At 42.4% G+C, this 17156-nt stretch overlaps 3 protein-coding genes across 13 annotated transcripts; 2 read left to right on the top strand and 1 right to left on the bottom strand.

The window, feature by feature from the left end:
* The first annotated feature begins 163 nt into the window (after positions 1–163).
* Positions 164–9586, top strand: LOC119563077 (protein anoxia up-regulated). 5 transcript variants are annotated; one of them, XM_037876301.1, is made up of 8 exons: positions 167–369; positions 4312–4338; positions 5072–5563; positions 5691–5803; positions 6283–6413; positions 6542–6709; positions 7305–7351; positions 7415–7844. In XM_037876301.1, exons 1-7 carry the CDS (start codon positions 295–297, stop codon positions 7328–7330), a joined length of 1032 nt encoding a protein of 343 aa, XP_037732229.1. In that variant the 5' UTR covers positions 167–294; the 3' UTR covers positions 7331–7351; positions 7415–7844. The 5 variants fall into 5 exon arrangements, with proteins under 5 accessions (XP_037732230.1, XP_037732229.1, XP_037732227.1 ...); XM_037876299.1 differs by lacking the exons at positions 6542–6709; positions 7305–7351; positions 7415–7844 and adding exons at positions 8438–8639; positions 8697–9586; XM_037876300.1 differs by having other exon boundaries at positions 7305–7839.
* A 133-nt stretch (positions 9587–9719) lies between these two features.
* LOC119563079 (general transcription factor IIF subunit 2) lies at positions 9720–10860 on the top strand. The gene is made up of 2 exons (XM_037876304.1): positions 9720–10469; positions 10528–10860. Exons 1-2 carry the CDS (start codon positions 9933–9935, stop codon positions 10822–10824), a joined length of 834 nt encoding a protein of 277 aa, XP_037732232.1. The 5' UTR covers positions 9720–9932; the 3' UTR covers positions 10825–10860.
* Positions 10861–11388: 528 nt separating this feature from the next.
* On the bottom strand, positions 11389–16946 carry LOC119563076. 7 transcript variants are annotated; one of them, XM_037876297.1, is made up of 10 exons: positions 16584–16946; positions 16177–16358; positions 15537–15739; positions 13828–14885; positions 13408–13664; positions 13197–13338; positions 12502–13130; positions 12253–12447; positions 12145–12190; positions 11389–11685 (listed from the first exon to the last, which is right to left on the bottom strand). In XM_037876297.1, exons 1-10 carry the CDS (start codon positions 16609–16611, stop codon positions 11558–11560), a joined length of 2868 nt encoding a protein of 955 aa, XP_037732225.1. In that variant the 5' UTR covers positions 16612–16946; the 3' UTR covers positions 11389–11557. The 7 variants fall into 7 exon arrangements, 6 of the variants coding, with proteins under 6 accessions (XP_037732225.1, XP_037732226.1, XP_037732223.1 ...); XM_037876298.1 differs by having other exon boundaries at positions 13408–13628; XM_037876295.1 differs by having other exon boundaries at positions 11939–12190; positions 16584–16945.
* Between the last annotated feature and the right edge of the window lie 210 nt (positions 16947–17156).

Genomic DNA, 17156 nt, shown 5'->3' with positions numbered 1-17156 from the left:
TTTGCGACGAGAGATGTCAATGTTTCTTAATTCCAAAAATAAGTTTATTTGGGAGATGGATAGAAAAAGAGGTATGGACTGAGCGTGAGAGAGAGAGACAGAGAGCGAGGGATCGAAGGCTGTGAAAATTTTGAAAATCAAAAAATTATAAGCAAGTGCTCCGTGCCATTCTCGGGCAGATCAACTCGAACGGGCGTCTAGTGAACAACACGCAACGACGATATATCCGAACCAAATCAAACGAACAATTCAATTTGAAATATCTCAAAAGCAACTGCATCTAAAAATCGCAAAATGGTTTACGAAAGTGGATTTACGACTCGCAGAACCTACTCCTCGAGGCCGGTGACGACTTCTTACGCCGTTACGGTAAGCCCTTCGACATACAATTTTTTACTTGACATACGGTAGTGTGGTTTTCCTTGATTTAAATCTGTGAAATATATCTGTGCGTACAGTTTCCAAACTCAAAATTCCAAATTCAAAATTTCCAAAATATGAAAACCTGTGAATGCAAACGCTGCGGATAAATTTGACAAATTTGAAAGCAGTTAGTTAATTGCTAATCGAATCTGTAGTCACAAGATTTCAGTTTTAGGCGCTTGTGTCCCACTTGCTGTACTCAATGGTTTCATTTTGACAAGCGAACAGATTATTTAAGAAATTGAAACACGTTTGAATGTAAAGTGTCTACCAAATATGAATATCGTATCGAACTTACAGTATATAACTAGCTGGTTTTTTACAACTAAATGTCCTTGTGCTCAAGAATATTTGATGATCACCTGGATGTTCTGTAAATGTATATATGCGAAATAGTATTTTCAGGTTCAGTGTGGGCATTCATACATAAACCTATTTCTAACAACTTAATAACTTTCATAACGGTTGTATGTACTTGTACTATACTATATGTGATTTATGTGCGTTCCCCGTCTAACCAAAATAAAACCAGACCGAAAATCATAAAAATGTGACAAAATTATTTTGACAAAATTATGCGAGTGTGAAAACATTGCAATTTTTCGTGAGACCGTGGGAATTGAATTTTTCCTAAATTTATTGCTGCGCTATGATCTTCATATCTCTTTCGGATATACGTGTTTACTCATCTCCCAAATATAACACGCGAATACATTTTAGGAATTCAGCGGAGGCCGAACATTTTCTTCTCTATCTATTTTATTATTATTTACAAAAAGCTGAGGTCCGGGTCCGTCTGGTGCCCAAAAATGTTTAGCATATAGGCGAGTGGAATTCCAAACACATGCGAATTCTCGATGAAACTCACACGGAGGCAACTCTCTCGATAATTTGTTTTTGTACGGGCCGTGGTTTTGCTTTTTGTATGTGTAATACTATATGCGCGCGCATTTCGCTCTTCGCTAGTCCTAAAAATATCTTTCCGATTTCCATAATATATTCAAATAAACCAAAGCCATGGGAAGAACCAACAATAAAATAACGGCAAAATTTTTGAAAATTAGAGGAAAGATGCTGAAAAAATCACTAAAGACCCATTTTTCAGACAGTTTAATGTGATGATAATCCAAGCAAGGATATATATGTAAATCATAGCCCCAAGAGATCCATCTTGTCTGGACACTTTCTGTTTTACTTGTATATACATGTTGACAACTGTCAGAATCTTCACTTAATATCGTATAATATTAATGATTTGATGAATGAAAAAGAGATACCATGTCTGATGTCATTGATGTGTATCTTTTAAATATACCTACCTATATAATGCAGATGTGATGCTTGGTATTTAGGGGTAGGCTGCAGAAAAAATAGCTTTGAATATTAACTTGACTATATTGCTGTACATAAATAAATGTTTGCTGATTGCGTTCCATCTTAATGCTGCGAGTGATACCATAATGCTCCCATTGCACATTACTTACAACCACACTACGTCGTATCAATATGCATATATACCTATGTGTATTTAGACTAGGGTGGACCTTTTGGAGAATTACATTTCGAAATTGAAGCACTGCAACTGCCTTAAGTTAAAAGAAAACCCATAAAGTGGGCTTAGTTTTTAAATATGAAGTACACCTCTTTATAAACCAACAATAGAGGTCCACTCTAGTCTTCAGATACATGTGTAGATATGCAGCTTGTGTCATAATGTAAGGATGTTCGAATATTGGATATAGCTTGACTCGACCCCAACCACTGCCCCAACGAAGCTGTATATAAATGCTCCGCCCAAGAACCGTGTATATATGTATGATAGACCCACCGCCCAGTTGAGTCCCCAGCACCGCCAGCAGTTCCCAGCTGCACCACCTAACCACTGAGCCATCGCCACAGCTTAATACCCGGCTGACCCAGAAATTAAAAACAAAACTTGTGGACTTTTGGGCTTTGCAGAGAACGAAGAGAACACCAATTGACTGGGAGAAAGTTCCGTTCGTGCCGCGGCCGTCGCTCATCTCGGATCCGGTGACCGCCTTCGGAGTGCGGCGACCTGATCTTGAGCGGCGCCAGCGGTCGATCCTTGATCCGATCAATCGGGCGGCCATCAAGCCGGACTACAAGCTGGCCTACGAGCCCATCGAGCCGTACGTCTCGACCAGGGACAAGAACAGGACGCGTATCCTGGGCCTGGTGCGCCAGCACATCGACACCGTGGAGGCGGGCGGCAACACCGCCGCTCGCACCTTCCGCGACAGTCTGGACGCCCAGCTGCCGCGTCTCCATCGCGCCGTCTCCGAATCCCTTCCAGTCCGCCGGGAGACCTACCGCAACGAGAGGTCGGGCGCAATGGTCACCAAGTACTCCTACTAGGGAGCGACCTCAGTCACCCACCCAACCGAAAACCCGAAACCAATCGAAAGCTAGTCGAACGATTTTAGTCTTAACTAAGAACACATAACATTATTTAAAAACGACAAAAAAAATGAAAAATCATACAAAATAATGATAGGCCTTCAATCTAGCCATAGTCCATTAAACTCCGTGTTAACCCACTAAAAACAGTTGTGCAAGTTTTTACTCTACTCAGAGAAAAAGAACCCTTGTTGGTTTATGATTAAAAAAGCGATACTATTTTGTGCCTATTTCAAACAATACATTTTTAAGGTTTCCTTTAAAAGGTTTCCATTATGAAAACAGTATCAAAACTATAATAATTCACTTCCATTTTCAAACCAACAATGGTCTTTTCTCTGTGTACCCATGTTTCTAACGTTTCATCCATAGAATCATAGCATTTTGTGTGCCTACATAGATGGTTGCATTAAACTCGAAACTCTAAAGTTAAACAGTTCGAACATGTTTCAATTTCCCCCGAATGAGTCGCATTGCGGTATTTGGCCATTTGCATACAGCAATTCGTGGAGCAGTCTTGCCTTAACTTTAAATGAAAGCTTACGTTGCCAAAATGCCGAAACCAAACCAAAACCTTTTCAATATATCACTATCAAATCGGAATTATAGACTCCACGCTTAGACCTGTGCACGGACAGGCCGGGCTCGCACCGCAGCAGGGCCTCCTCGGACTACTCGTACACCTCGAAGTCGTCCGTGGAGAAGAGCAGCTACGACTCGAGCAACCCGCACTCGTACCGCCCAGAACGCTCCACCTACACCTCGACGGTGGAGAAGACCTCGCGCAGCGGTCCCGGTGGCGCGTACAACTACAGCACTGAGCGGACGAGCACCACTGGCGCCGGACCAGGCGGCTACAGCTATTCCTCGACAACCTCCGGCAACCTGCCCGGCGGCACCAAGTACCGTCACTTCTCCTACCATGTGTAGGATGTTGGATGCACTGCATCGGCGGATCTGAAGAGGCGGCATCGGTTGCCCACGGCTTTGAATGTTATGGTGCCCACTAATACGTCATTGTTTTGAATACATATATAATATACATACATATTTATATTTCAAATAATCCACCTAACACGCTAACCTTGAGTGCCCATGTATAAGTATACGATGTTTCCGATGATGATGATGTATTTGTTTTGACTTGGACTAATCCCCACTAATGACCAAATAGTTTCGCATATAGACTAGATTAACTGAAAAATATATAAAAACAATTTCTCTGTGTATTTGCAACCTTCAAGCAGTCATGTTAAAACATATTTGTGATACAATAAAATAAACACGGTCTAATCTGAAATAAACCAAGCATTATTTTTTTTGAGCAATGAGAATAGAAGGTCGATACGATATTCATACAGAAGACACTAAGTAGGAAACCGAAAACAACACCGTTTTTGTCAAGGAGTATGCGAGTTGCCATATTTTTTTACCCTAAACCTCCAATGCCGTATTTTGTATTACTTTCAGTACCCCTCGGTCGAGAAAGTAACTCGTGTAAGTATTTGGTTTTCATCCTACTCGCCTACATCGCTTGTCATCCATCTTTCTATGGTTCTACTATTCTTTTCTATTGACTATTATCACACTGTTCAATCACATCCATCACATCATCGTCACTGGAAAAGCCGACTCGGTTAGTAGTAAGCCCTCTTATTTAGTTTGTAGTTCAAGAAGAACCCAATATATTAAAACCGTAGTGTTGCCCTTTTAAAAATATCGCAAATCTTAAGTGCAGGTGTATATTATTCATGTTGTTTCATAAAAACTGAATTATTTATATCTACCTATATATATAACACTTTCGTAACAAAATTGAAGAATCTACGCAGATCCCTAAATTGTAAAGCTAGAGCATTCATTATATTCTTACTTTCGTATCTGTTTGTGCTATGAACTGATTTTTCCATTTCAAGTAACCTCAACTAGCTGCAAAAATATTATTTGTAAAAACTGAATAAATTTAGGATATCTTAAATATAGATAATATTTAGTATACTATCCATTAAAACAAACTGTGGATGTTAAGATCGACTCTTTCCGACATGGAACTTACTAACTAAATCATATATCAGAAGAAACTCTCCGACTGGAGAGATCATGGTTCCAGTTTCTGTTTCTGGTTATGTTCTGACTTCAATTCTCCGCTTTCTCATTCCGCTAATCAAATCAGAATCACCCAGCCTCGCACATACGATGTTATGTTAATTTTGAAACCGTTGCCAAATAGGTGTACAAGTCGAGTTACCCCATCTACTCGAGCTACTCGGTGCCCCGCCGTGTCTACGGCGCAACCCGTGTGGTGACCTCGCCCATCCGCGTGGTGACCTCACCCGCCCGTGTGGTGTCCCGCGTCATACACTCCCCATCGCCTGTTCGCGTTGTCCGCACGACGACCCGAGTGATTTCATCGCCGGAGCGCACCACCTACTCCTACTCCTCGCCATCGACCTACTACAGCCCCACCTACTTGCCATCGACCTACACTTCGACCTACATCCCGACATCGTACACCACGTACACGCCGTCCTACGTCTACAACCCGACCACGGTCACCCGGGTGTATGCGCCCCGTAGCTCGCTTTCGCCGCTGAGGATCACCTCCTCGCCGGTGAGGGTCATTACCAGCCCCGTTCGCGCCGTGCCCTCCTACCTGAAGAGGCTGCCGCCTGGATACGGTGCCCGGGCCCTGACCAATTACCTCAATACCGAGCCCTTCACCGTAAGTTGGTCCACCGTTTCTTAGCACGTAGCTTGCACACTTAGCCACACAGAAAACTTGGAGTTGAGCTTTCGTCGATTTGAATCCTTTTTGGGGACGCGCCTCTAACATTCCATCCAAATTGCAGACTTTCTCCGAGGAAACAAGCCGGATTCGCAACCGGGCGCAATCTCTGATTCGTGACTTGCATACTCCCGTGGTGCGCCGTGCACGTAGCTGCACTCCCTTCCCAGTCACCGGGTAAGTGAGGTTCCCTTATAAGAAACCACTAGTCCGACCTTAAACCTAATAATGGCCCTTTAGAAAACCGAAAATAGCTTAAAATGCTCTTATATGCATTCAAAAATATATGTTTTTGTGTATTTATTAGACCATCTTTGTGCAGTTTTTAGATTTTACGAGCCCTTGGCATAGAAGATAATTGCATTCGTTCCACTTGTCGTATGCGTTATTTTTGCGTTTACAACACGCATACGACATGTGCGTTTGCAAAAATTCGTTGGAAAGAACTGACAATTTATGAAATTTAATTAGCTAAAAATACCAATTGGGTACCTCTTTTTAAGATTTTTAAAATATGGTTATGACCTTTTCATCTTATATGCCTAAAATTATACTTTTGTAAACTTACCCTTTGAATTTGTCTTAATTTATAAAAATGCCACAAAGTCCATTGCTCATTATATTGAATACTAAATTCTGAAAATATATTTTTCCAGTTACACCTACGAGCCGACTTCGCAACTGGCCCTAGACGCTTATGTGGCCCGTGTCACAAATCCTGTGCGTCATATTGCCAAGGAGGTTCACAATATTTCGCACTATCCGAGGCCAGCTGTAAAATATGTTGGTAAGTTGCATTTCGCAATGGTGCCCACCTACAGCACTATGTATTCTGTTCACAACTGTGGTTAGATATCTTAATTGTATAGTAAATGGCTATTAAATTCCATTTTTTAAATAATTAAATAACAAAAGGTAAAAGTCATCTTGCATCAGTAAGGATTTGCGGTGACAAGGCCTATAATGTTAGAAGTCCATTGTACGATTCGGACAAAGTTCGAAATGATATTAACCTCTTGTCCTGGTACCTTAGACACCCGACTTGGAAGAATGATAAGAAATCCCATGTTCCTGTAAAGGAAGGTAAGTACTGTTCATGTTGTTACATTACGCTTGAAGATGACACCTGTATATATCACTCAAGCATAAGTGTAATTGATGTTGCGCCAAACAATTACCATTCATTAAAATTTGCATACTTAAGGACAAGGGTATTCGGTTTTTTTCTTTAAGAACTTGTTTTTAAAATTTCCAATAGACATTCACAACTTTAATAGATTCCTAGTTGATGGAACTCAAAGAAACACTTTTCATACAATCAAAAGTCAAGCAGAGAATAATTTACATTCTTCATTACATGCCAGACAATTATAGTTATTACTTTTTAAAAACAAGATAAGGCACCTATGGCTTGGATTAAAAATAGTATTATATCTATTCGTATTACTTAAATTGGCTTGTATCAATTCTCAATTTTTGCGTTCTCCACTTGTCCAATAAATTCCTACATTTAAATATTTACTTTAAAGTTAAGATAGCTTGAAATACGGTGCTATAGAATCTAAATTAGTTTATTCATTTGTAACTAACTTACATATTTGGTTGCTGCATCCTGAATTGTTCAGTTCATTGTATTTCACTAACGTTATACGTTTTATGATTGATTGATTCTTTCCAGTTGAAGCTGTTGAAGTTGAGGCCTAAATGATAACATGCCTGATTTTTGTATGGACATACACTTCTCTTTCTTAAATAAACCAATCTAAAAGACTTTCTTTTGCGTGGTAGACAATTAGCCGATATCTACAAGATGAACAATTGATATCGACACACTCTGGCGCTTTCACTACTCAGACTAATACTTACACAAGTCAGATCAGAACAGCTTAAAAGATCGAATAAAAGAAAAATAAATAAATTCAGCGCATCACTTGTGATACTAACATTTTTCATGTGACTCACCAAAATGTAGATACTTATTCATTCTCTTTCAATTTGTTTGTAACTTAAGTAAAAAGCTGACGATTAAATTATATACTTTCATGATCACTGACTACGAATTAATAAATACTTCATGTGCATCATTTTTGGCATTTAAGATATGGACGTCAGCGCGAATTTTGTTAACCAATGTTATGTTCATGCATATGTAATCACATTTTAGGGATATTTACTTACAAATATGTATCAATATATTAATTTGTAAATACGGATTTAAGCACAAATCTTTCTTTATGGGCTCGAAAGTTATTCTTCCTCCAGTGGGTGATTTAAAAAAATCCTTTAAATAAATAAAAGTATAGCAGCGTTTACTCTGCTAACAAAGTAATAAAATATTTTTATTGAAATATAACACTTGACAACATTTTTGTATATAAATGACGACTTATGGATTGATGCAGAAAAATAAACTTAAAATTGAATGACACAATACACACAGTCCAACACTTCGAGTCCTCAGCTTACTTTATGTACTCTTTTGCATTTTGAGATGTATATATGTATGTATGCTTAACCCATTAACCACATTTTGGTTTAATTCTTCACACCCAGAACTTTTTTAAAATTCCCATTAATGCCACACAATACTCTAAACCATTGGCGTCTACTGTATCTGCAATTTTCCTTGCCTCGTCTATAAGCAAACCACCAATCGCCGATCCACATAGTAAGTATTAGTCGTACAAGATAATGTAATTGATATAACTGAGAGAACCACCAAAGTAAAGGATATTTAATGTGAAATGAAGAATAAAATAGAGAAGCATACGCACTGTGGCGAGGGTTCTTCTGACAAGCTCTAAATTTCAGATGCCGAGTTGGATCCTAACCGTCCATCTAGAAAATTTTCTGCCCCTAGGCCCCTGGAGGACCCACTCGATGTGGAGGCGAAGGAGAAGCAGCGTCTTCGCCAGGAGCGCCTGCTAACGGTCAACGAGGAAGCTCTGGACGAGATCGATTTGGAGAAGAAGAAAGCCCAGAAAGCCGATGAGGCCAAGCGTCGGGAAGAGAAGTGGGTGGTCTTAGATCGTATTTTAATATTTTTACTAATTACTAAATAATCTTAAAGGGCCCTGAAGGAGGAGAGGGAACGCCTGTCAGCTGAGGCCGAGAAACAGGCTGCTGCCAAGGCGAAGAAGGCTGCCGAAGAGGCCGCCAAAATCGCTGCCGAAGAGGCTCTTCTGGCCGAAGCTGCCGCCCAAAAGGCTGCAGAAGAATCTGCCGCTAAGGCTGCCGAAGAAGCTGCTCTTAGAGCTGCCGAAGAAGCTCGCCTAGCTGAAGAAGCTGCCGCCAAGGCTGCCGAAGAGGCTGCCCAGAAAGCCGCCGAAGAGGCTCGTCTAGCAGAAGAGGCTGCCGCCCAGAAGGCCGCCGAAGAAGCTGCCCAAAAGGCCGCTGAAGAAGCCGCCCTTCAAGCTGCCGAAGAGGCTCGTCTGGCCGAAGAAGCCGCCCAAAAGGCCGCTGAAGAGGCCGCCCTGAGGGCTGAGGAAGAAGCCGCCCAGAAGGCCGCCGAAGAGGCCCAAGCCGCCGAAGAAGCCCGTGCCGCCGAAGAAGCTCGTCTGGAGGAAGAGCAGCGTCTCCGGGAGCAGGAGCTGGAGCGCCTGGCGGAGATCGAGAAGGAGAGTGAGGGCGAACTTGCTCGCCAGGCCGCCGAGCTGGCCGAGATCGCCCGCCAGGAATCCGAGATCGCCGCCCAGGAGCTGCAGGCCATCCAGAAGAACGACACCGAGGCCGAGGCCGAGGTCAACGAGCCTCTGGTTGAGGAGCCCGTGACGCCCATCGAGGAACAGGAACCGGTCATCGAGCTAGGCTCCAATGTTACCCCCACTGGTGGCAACAACTACGAAGAAGATCTCGATGACGAAGAAGAGGAGGAGGACGAGGAGGAAGAATAGATTCTACACAATCATCATGCTGTCAACCTAATTTAAAAGAAACAATAAAATAATATTAAAACCTAAATTCAGGGGTCGTGGGGTGAAAACAAAATATTAGACTTGGTAAATCAGACAAAATTAAATTATGTTATATTTTTTAACATTTAGAGTCATTAATAAAATAAAACATTAAAAAATTTTATTTTTCCGAGCCTTTTTACAGTGAACACTGGCATTAACATGCTGAAATATAATACTTATTTTTGAAATTGATTGCCGAGTGAAACTATCGATAGTTGAAATCGATTGTTATAGCGTGACCGCTTGAATATGTTTTGGTATATTTTAAAAACTAAAATTGGTATTAAAAAGTATATTTCTTGGAGGCTGATCACTGGGCTTATTTCATTTCACCTTTTAAATCAAACAAAATGTCGAAGGACGAGAAGGACAAGACGCAGATCATTGACAAGGACCTGGACCTGTCCAACGCCGGTCGTGGCGTGTGGCTGGTGAAGGTGCCCAAGTATATTGCCCAGAAGTGGGAGAAAGCCCCCACGAACATGGACGTGGGCAAGCTGCGGATCAACAAGACTCCCGGACAGAAGGCCCAGGTCTCGCTCTCTCTCACGCCCGCGGTACTGGCCCTGGATCCCGACGAGAAGATACCCACGGAGCACGTCCTGGACGTGTCACAGGTCACCAAGCAGACGCTCGGCGTGTTCTCGCACATGGCTCCGTCCGATGGCAAGGAGAACTCGACGACTCCAGCGGCACAGCCGGACAACGAGAAGCTGTACATGGAGGGCAGGATTGTCCAGAAGCTGGAGTGCCGGCCCATCGCCGACACTTGCTACATGAAGCTAAAGCTGGAGTCTATCCGAAAGGCATCGGAGCCACAGCGCCGGGTGCAGCCCATCGACAAGATCGTCCAGAACTTCAAGCCCGTCAAGGATCACGCACACAATGTGAGTACAACCATGAATCCTTTGCTGGTTCTATTTACTTACATTTATATCCCTGCAGATCGAATACCGGGAGCGTAAGAAGGCGGAGGGCAAGAAGGCGCGCGACGACAAGAACGCCGTGATGGACATGCTCTTCCACGCCTTCGAGAAGCACCAGTACTATAACATCAAGGATCTGGTCAAGATCACCAACCAGCCCATTAGCTATCTGAAGGAGATTCTCAAGGATGTCTGCGATTATAACATGAAGAATCCGCACAAGAACATGTGGGAGCTCAAGAAGGAGTATCGGCACTACAAGACTGAGGAGAAAAAGGAGGAGGAGCACAAATCGGGCAGCAGTGATTCGGAATAGCATTAGCATTAGCCAGATTCTTCGACTCACGTTCATTAAAACATATTTAAGTGATTGCATGATTTCGTTTTATTCCTTAAGAACTACTCGTACATCTATGAAAAAAACATTATTTCTTACTGTTTGTAAATAGACATTTGCTTGCCCTCTGGTAAATACATACATATATACACTATAATCTTAGCGACATCTTGCACATCTATTATCTGACTTTATACTTATGTCCGAAGAAACTAATAATATACTTTTGTACAGTAAGAGATCAGGTACTTGATAGTAGTACTATCTGCTCATGAAGATTTCCAAAACAATTACTGTGTCAATCAAAAGGCCATTTTTCAAAATGTAATTAAAAGGTGGATGAAAATTAAATTTGTAAGAAATCATTAAAGAAATAAAACTATAAATAAAAAATCAAAGATGAAAAGTAAATAAAAAAGAGCAAAAGAAATATAAATGAATAAAAATGTTTGAATTTCAAAAGAAAAAAGTAATAAAGCGTAAAATAATGGAAACTAAAAAGCGGCATTCATGCTTAAGGAAATCGAGCTTAGATAATACTGGATCATTATTCTAAGAAAATATTGCGTCAAGTTAAGCTTAAAGCAAACTAAACTTTCTATTGCAAGTCTGCCTAGGAAGCTAATACTAAGATTTGTACAAATATTCCCTATTTTAAACACATATTGCGCCATACATAATCTTAAATCAATGGATACTATTGCCAGCCTGTTCATATTGGGCGGTCTAAACTTACATTTGAACATAATGGATAATAATTCGATATCTGGCAAGATCTTAAATTTAGCGCAGCCTCTTGATCTTGTTGTACTGCTGCGTAAAGTGCATTGTTCGCTGGACCTGAAAATAATATAATATAAAGATTTACATACATAATTCGGATAGGGGGGCACACAAACTGGATACTACAACTGGACGCTACGAGCCTACACAGGGGCTTGAATATAACTAATCAACACATTTAAGACAGGACACAAGACTACTACTAATTTTATGGAGGTGCCGATGCCAATGAAGAGCCCATCGAAGATATCCCCGAGTCGGCATCGGAGGGAGTCGGCCTCATCTTTGGGATGGGCTGAATCAAACGCACAGTTTTTGCAAACACCTCGGGAGAAGCCATGTCCGTAGACTTTCGCTTCATTTGTACATGCGCCGGTTTGCTCGGCCCGGCCTTCATATTGACATCCGATTTACTCTTGGCTGCACTCATGTTGCCGACGTCATCCTCGGGATGTATTTCCATTCGCTGCGTACTCTTCAGTTTCATATGAAACTGAGACATTTCGATGGGCTTACTTTTATCGCGATTTCCGAAATGCAAGGTCACGTTCCCGTGGTTCGTCTGGAAAATAGGTGTTATTGTTATTGCAGAGGGTTCCTTTTCGATAAAACTAATTTACTAACCAGTACTAGTGAGGCCAGCATGTAGCGACACATGATACTAGGATCCTTGTCAGCCATGACTTCAGCTAAAGTGGCTGTTCCATCGCCCGCCTTACAAACCTCCAAGATCTCAGTGCCCAGGTCTTTGATGTTAAAATTCTGGCGTTCATGAGCTGCCTCCAAAGCGGGAGCCAGCCTTCTATGCCAGTCTCGAATCTACAATGATTGCGTTAATATTTTCTTCTATCGTTGTATAGCCTGCATATTTACCATAGAGCTGGAATCAGGGATATCGGAGATGTCATTTTCCAGCGGCGATTCGGATCTTATTGAATCACCGCAGTCCTCGACGCCTGCATCCTGTATACTATCATCTGGTGCTGGTGTATTAGCAGGCAAATCCTTCGCAGGTGCTTTGTCATTTAAGGTTGTTAGGTCTAGCATTGTGGAGATCTCCAATGCTGAATTGTCAAGTTGAGTGGTATCTAAAATTCCGCTGTCCAATGCGTTTGGCTCAGCGGTGGCGTCCAATTCAGAACTTATGTTCGGTCCCAATCCGCTCTCCATTCCTGAGTTAGCTGTAGCCTCCAATCCGCTTTCCGTTCCGGAGTTTTCAGTCACTTCAAGTTTTGACGAATCTGCACCCTGGTTTGCGGTAGTGTCATTTATCTCAGAAGCTATTGAATCCCCCAATCCACTTTCCATTCTGATGTTTACAGACTCTTCTAGGGCTTCGGCCACAGTTTCGTTAATTGCCTTACTCGCTTGGTTTTCAGTTGGGTCTTCAACCTCAACTTTAACTTCTCCGATGGTAGAAACAGCTCCTGACCCAACTCGCATGTCCTCAATATCAAAACCAGAGTCGAATGTGGGTCGACGTTGATGAAAGCCCAAGAAATCTATAAAATATATACATGACAATCAATAATACAAAGTGAAATAGTACCGCAAAGCAAGTGACTTACTAAACTCCTCGTCAAACTCTAAGCAACTGGAAGAGCCGGTATTCCTTTCCGTTGTTTGGGGAGTTTCTTTATCTGTCCGCAAAGTCGAAACTCTGGCCGCGGTTGGAGGCTTTGGTTGTGCTTCTCGCTTGGCAGGAAGTCGCTAAAAATATTTCATGTTATTAGTTTTGCTCAGATATAAAACAAAATATATTTGACATTTGACACTTACCGCTTGCTTGAACAAGTCAAACGCTGTTGGAAGTTTAAAGAAACATTTACGACGCAGGCCCTTATGTGGAAGTCTCAAAAAATTCAGCAGAATGGGGTAGCAGACCTCCCTGGGAACATTCACTGCCACATCGTCATTCATCTCAATAATTTGAACTGTCTTCGCTTCTATCTCTTCGGAACTGATTATCAGGTCCGTCAGCAGGCGGTGATCTTCTACATCTGAAAGAACAACACCTTCATCGTCAAAAGACTGGCCTGCCGTGACAAATGCAATGAACGAATGCAAGTGCGGGATCAAGTGCCAAAATAAAAAACAAAGGGAAACAATAACGTGAGTATTTTCAAAACTAAAAACAAAAGATTAAAAAAACACTTATCCTTAGTACGCTTGGCAGGCGTTGGTTTGCCATTGGTTTACCTGTATGCACGTGAGAGGAATGGGAAACCTCTTCCATACCGATCCCGGAATCGATTTGCAACAGCTCCTCGAGAGATTCGTCTTTAGGGGGTGGCAAGTCCAGTCTCGTGCTGTCCAAGACACTGGACTCGTTGATGGCCAACGTGCTGCTCAGCGGGGGATTCTCTACTTGGCTAACACTCAAGGAGTTATCAACCTGGCTGGCGCTCAGGGACGAGTCCTGCACTTGACTTTCGCTTAAAGCGGAGTCAACTTGGCTAACGCTTAAAGTGGAATTCTCCACCTGGCTGACGTCCATCGTGGTATTGATCGTGCTGTCCTCCTGACTTGTGTTGATTGATTCGCCCAGTCCCAAATCCACTGATATCTGGTTCTGCAAACCATCGCCGGTGGCTAGTGATATATCGTTTTCCCTCATCGTCAGTTTATCGACGTCCATTGCTACAGCAGGTGCAGTTTCTTCCAAATCCATGGGCTGATTCTCCTCCAGTCGCACTTTTTTCGCCAGCTCCGTTTCCGTAGTGCCATCCAGTGATCTTTTCCCCGATTCGTCCATTCTTCTTCTCGTCCTGACAGTGGCTCCATAGCGTGCGGCCAGCATTTGGTTTTCCAGCGCAATGTACTCGTCCAGGTAATCCTTCGTGGTCATGTGCTCGTTTAGTATCTCCGCAGTGTTCACCTGGTTCGAATGCACATATTCCTTGATCAGATTTAACCGCTCGAAGGGAATGTCTGGCAGCAGCGTGTTATATCGATGCTCCACATGATACGTAAACATTTTGTACTGCTTCTTCTCATCCTGGTCGTAGGGATTGTGGGGATCCACAATGGGCGCGTGTCTCCACAGGTTGGGCGGCGTGTGATCCTGATAAAGGTACTCTATCGTCCGATTCCTCGTGCACTTCACAAAGCCCGTCTGGTTGAACCTTTTCTCGTCCGACATCGTCTTGAATCTTCGCGGTTCCACGGTGAGCAGATAGGGATCTACTTCCTTCTTGGTCAGCTTCTTGGCGCGGCGTTTGCGCGGCTCCTCCGGCTTAGGGGCATTGTTGTCCGCTCTGTAAATGTATTAAGAATAAAAATTAGTATATCGCAAAACGCAGATTAACAAGAGTTGACCCTCCTTATTCTAAATGTCGTCGAACATTATATTTCTTATTTTCTGTTTCATTTATTTTAATCATATTAATCGAATTTCTTAAGCAGTCAGAAATGATTAGATTTCGATTATTTAGGTCGAGTGAGCTTTTAATATTTTGGGTTGTGCTGATAATTGAAAAAAGTGTCTTTAAAAGCTGATAACTTTGTATGCCAACTTTAACATACTAGTGGGTATGATCAAAAACTGTTTAATGGTGTTGGTGGCTGATGTTTAATTTTATGAATGATATAATGCCCATGTTCATTTCTCTTTTCGCCTGGCTCACTACTCATTTATTTCTGTACTCTCTTATTTGTTTTAGAGATCCCAAAAACGTGTTTCGCCATTCATTAACATGTGATCAAACGGGAAGCGGAGCCGGCTTCACTGAACTGATATTAACGTAAACAAAGCCGAAGATGGGGGCGTAACGGGAAGCTCGATAAGCGGTATTCGGAATTCTGGAGTGATAAGAGACGACGCCTGGACAGACATAATGGCGTCAATCGCGAAGCACATGGCTTTATCTTCCCTTTTCTTCTTTTCTCCTCTTCTGACCCGAACTCACCCACTGCTGCCGCTGGCCGGCTCCTTCTGAGGCTCTGAGGTGAGCAGGGCCTCGATCTGGTGCTCCACCACCTGGTACATGTACTCCACGCGGTCTCCATAGATCTTGCCGCAGTACTGGAGGGCACTTCCCGCCGCCACAATGGCCGATCGCCGGGCAACATGGTTACTTCCCAAACAGTGGCGCAGTAGCTCCTCAATGTACTGTAAAATATAAGTGATTGATTAGATGGTATATGATCAGGTTATTTTATAAGAATTATACTTGTTTTAAGACTTTTATGAGGCGTTTCTGTTTTAATATTAGCTGATAATGAATATAAATGTTTTAAAATATGAGTTTTTAATTAAGTTGCTTATTGAAACTAATTAGTATTCACTCTTAATGATATATAAGAATTTTTTTTGAATTTTTACCATCAATTTTTTTTCAATATATAACTCATAGTCCTTTAATTTTCAATGCCTCTTCATGTTCATATTATCTTTAGTGCGTGAATAAAATGTATTACTTAATACGAGTTTCACTGTACTTCGATTTAACTTAGAAAGCGGTTTTACTAGATTTTCCAATATAGGGTTACAACTTCAGAGCTGAATGATAAGTGCGTTGCTATCGTTTTCTGCAACATAATACTCACATATCCCAGTGATATCCGCAGGTCTGTGGAGTAGTCGGTGTTCTTGGAGAGCTCCTCGAGCAGGAGGATCAGCGATCCGAGGTCCAGCTGCTCATCGTAGGCGAGGATGCACTTGGCCACCTGGGTGCCAGGTCGATTCCGGGCGATTTCCAAGATCTGTTTCCGTGCTTCGCTGAAGGAGGCTTCACACATTGAGGGGAAAAAATCAGAGTTTGGTTAAACAATAACAACACACCCAATCGCGATTTCGCTTTTTTGTTTATTTCGGTCTGCCCCACACACACACACACAAACACAGAGGCACCATCACACGAGGTACACTGGAAATAGCGCTGACTTAATCGATCGGAGATCGCCGCCTGGGGCTCCGAAGATTGCGATGGCGTTACTTAACCCCCGGTGCTTACCCGCCTCTTCCGGGGATGGCCTATCCATGGTTCACTGGTCGAAACTACGAAAAGTGTTTCTCAAGATGGGTTTCGCACATTTTACAGGCATTCTGGGAGCACTTTGATTTGCACAAACACTGCAAACACGCACACGAACAAACAAAGTGCACACGAGGTGTGGGGGAAAACAAAATGGTGGAGTGGAGGCACGCCGTCGCGTCCTCGACGATCCGACTATATGGTTTGTCCCCGACTTGGTCCTATTTCCGCGTCTTGGGTTTCATTTCCTTGCGTGGAATTGGCGCGAATCGGTGCAGGAACAATTTCCTATTCACCCCAAGATATATGTATTTCTTATTTTGTTTTGCTCTCCGAGCGAGTAACGAATGAGAGAAGAGGCGCACGAAAAATGTAAAGGGCAATGCTGTTAACTTGATTACCAGGCGTGGTCACCCTAATGTATCGATAGCTCTGCTCGATATATATCGTTCGGAATTTTCAGCACGGTGAATACTGAATACTAAATAATTAAAAGTAACTGCTATTTGGATTGTTGGATTATACGTTTTAATTATTTTCGCTTATTACTTA

This window comes from Drosophila subpulchrella, chromosome 3R (genome assembly GCF_014743375.2).
Source record: "Drosophila subpulchrella strain 33 F10 #4 breed RU33 chromosome 3R, RU_Dsub_v1.1 Primary Assembly, whole genome shotgun sequence".
Taxonomy (NCBI): Eukaryota; Metazoa; Arthropoda; class Insecta; order Diptera; family Drosophilidae; genus Drosophila; species Drosophila subpulchrella.
The sequence above is the reverse complement of the archived record's forward strand: the minus strand, read 5'-3'. Positions and strand labels throughout refer to the sequence as shown.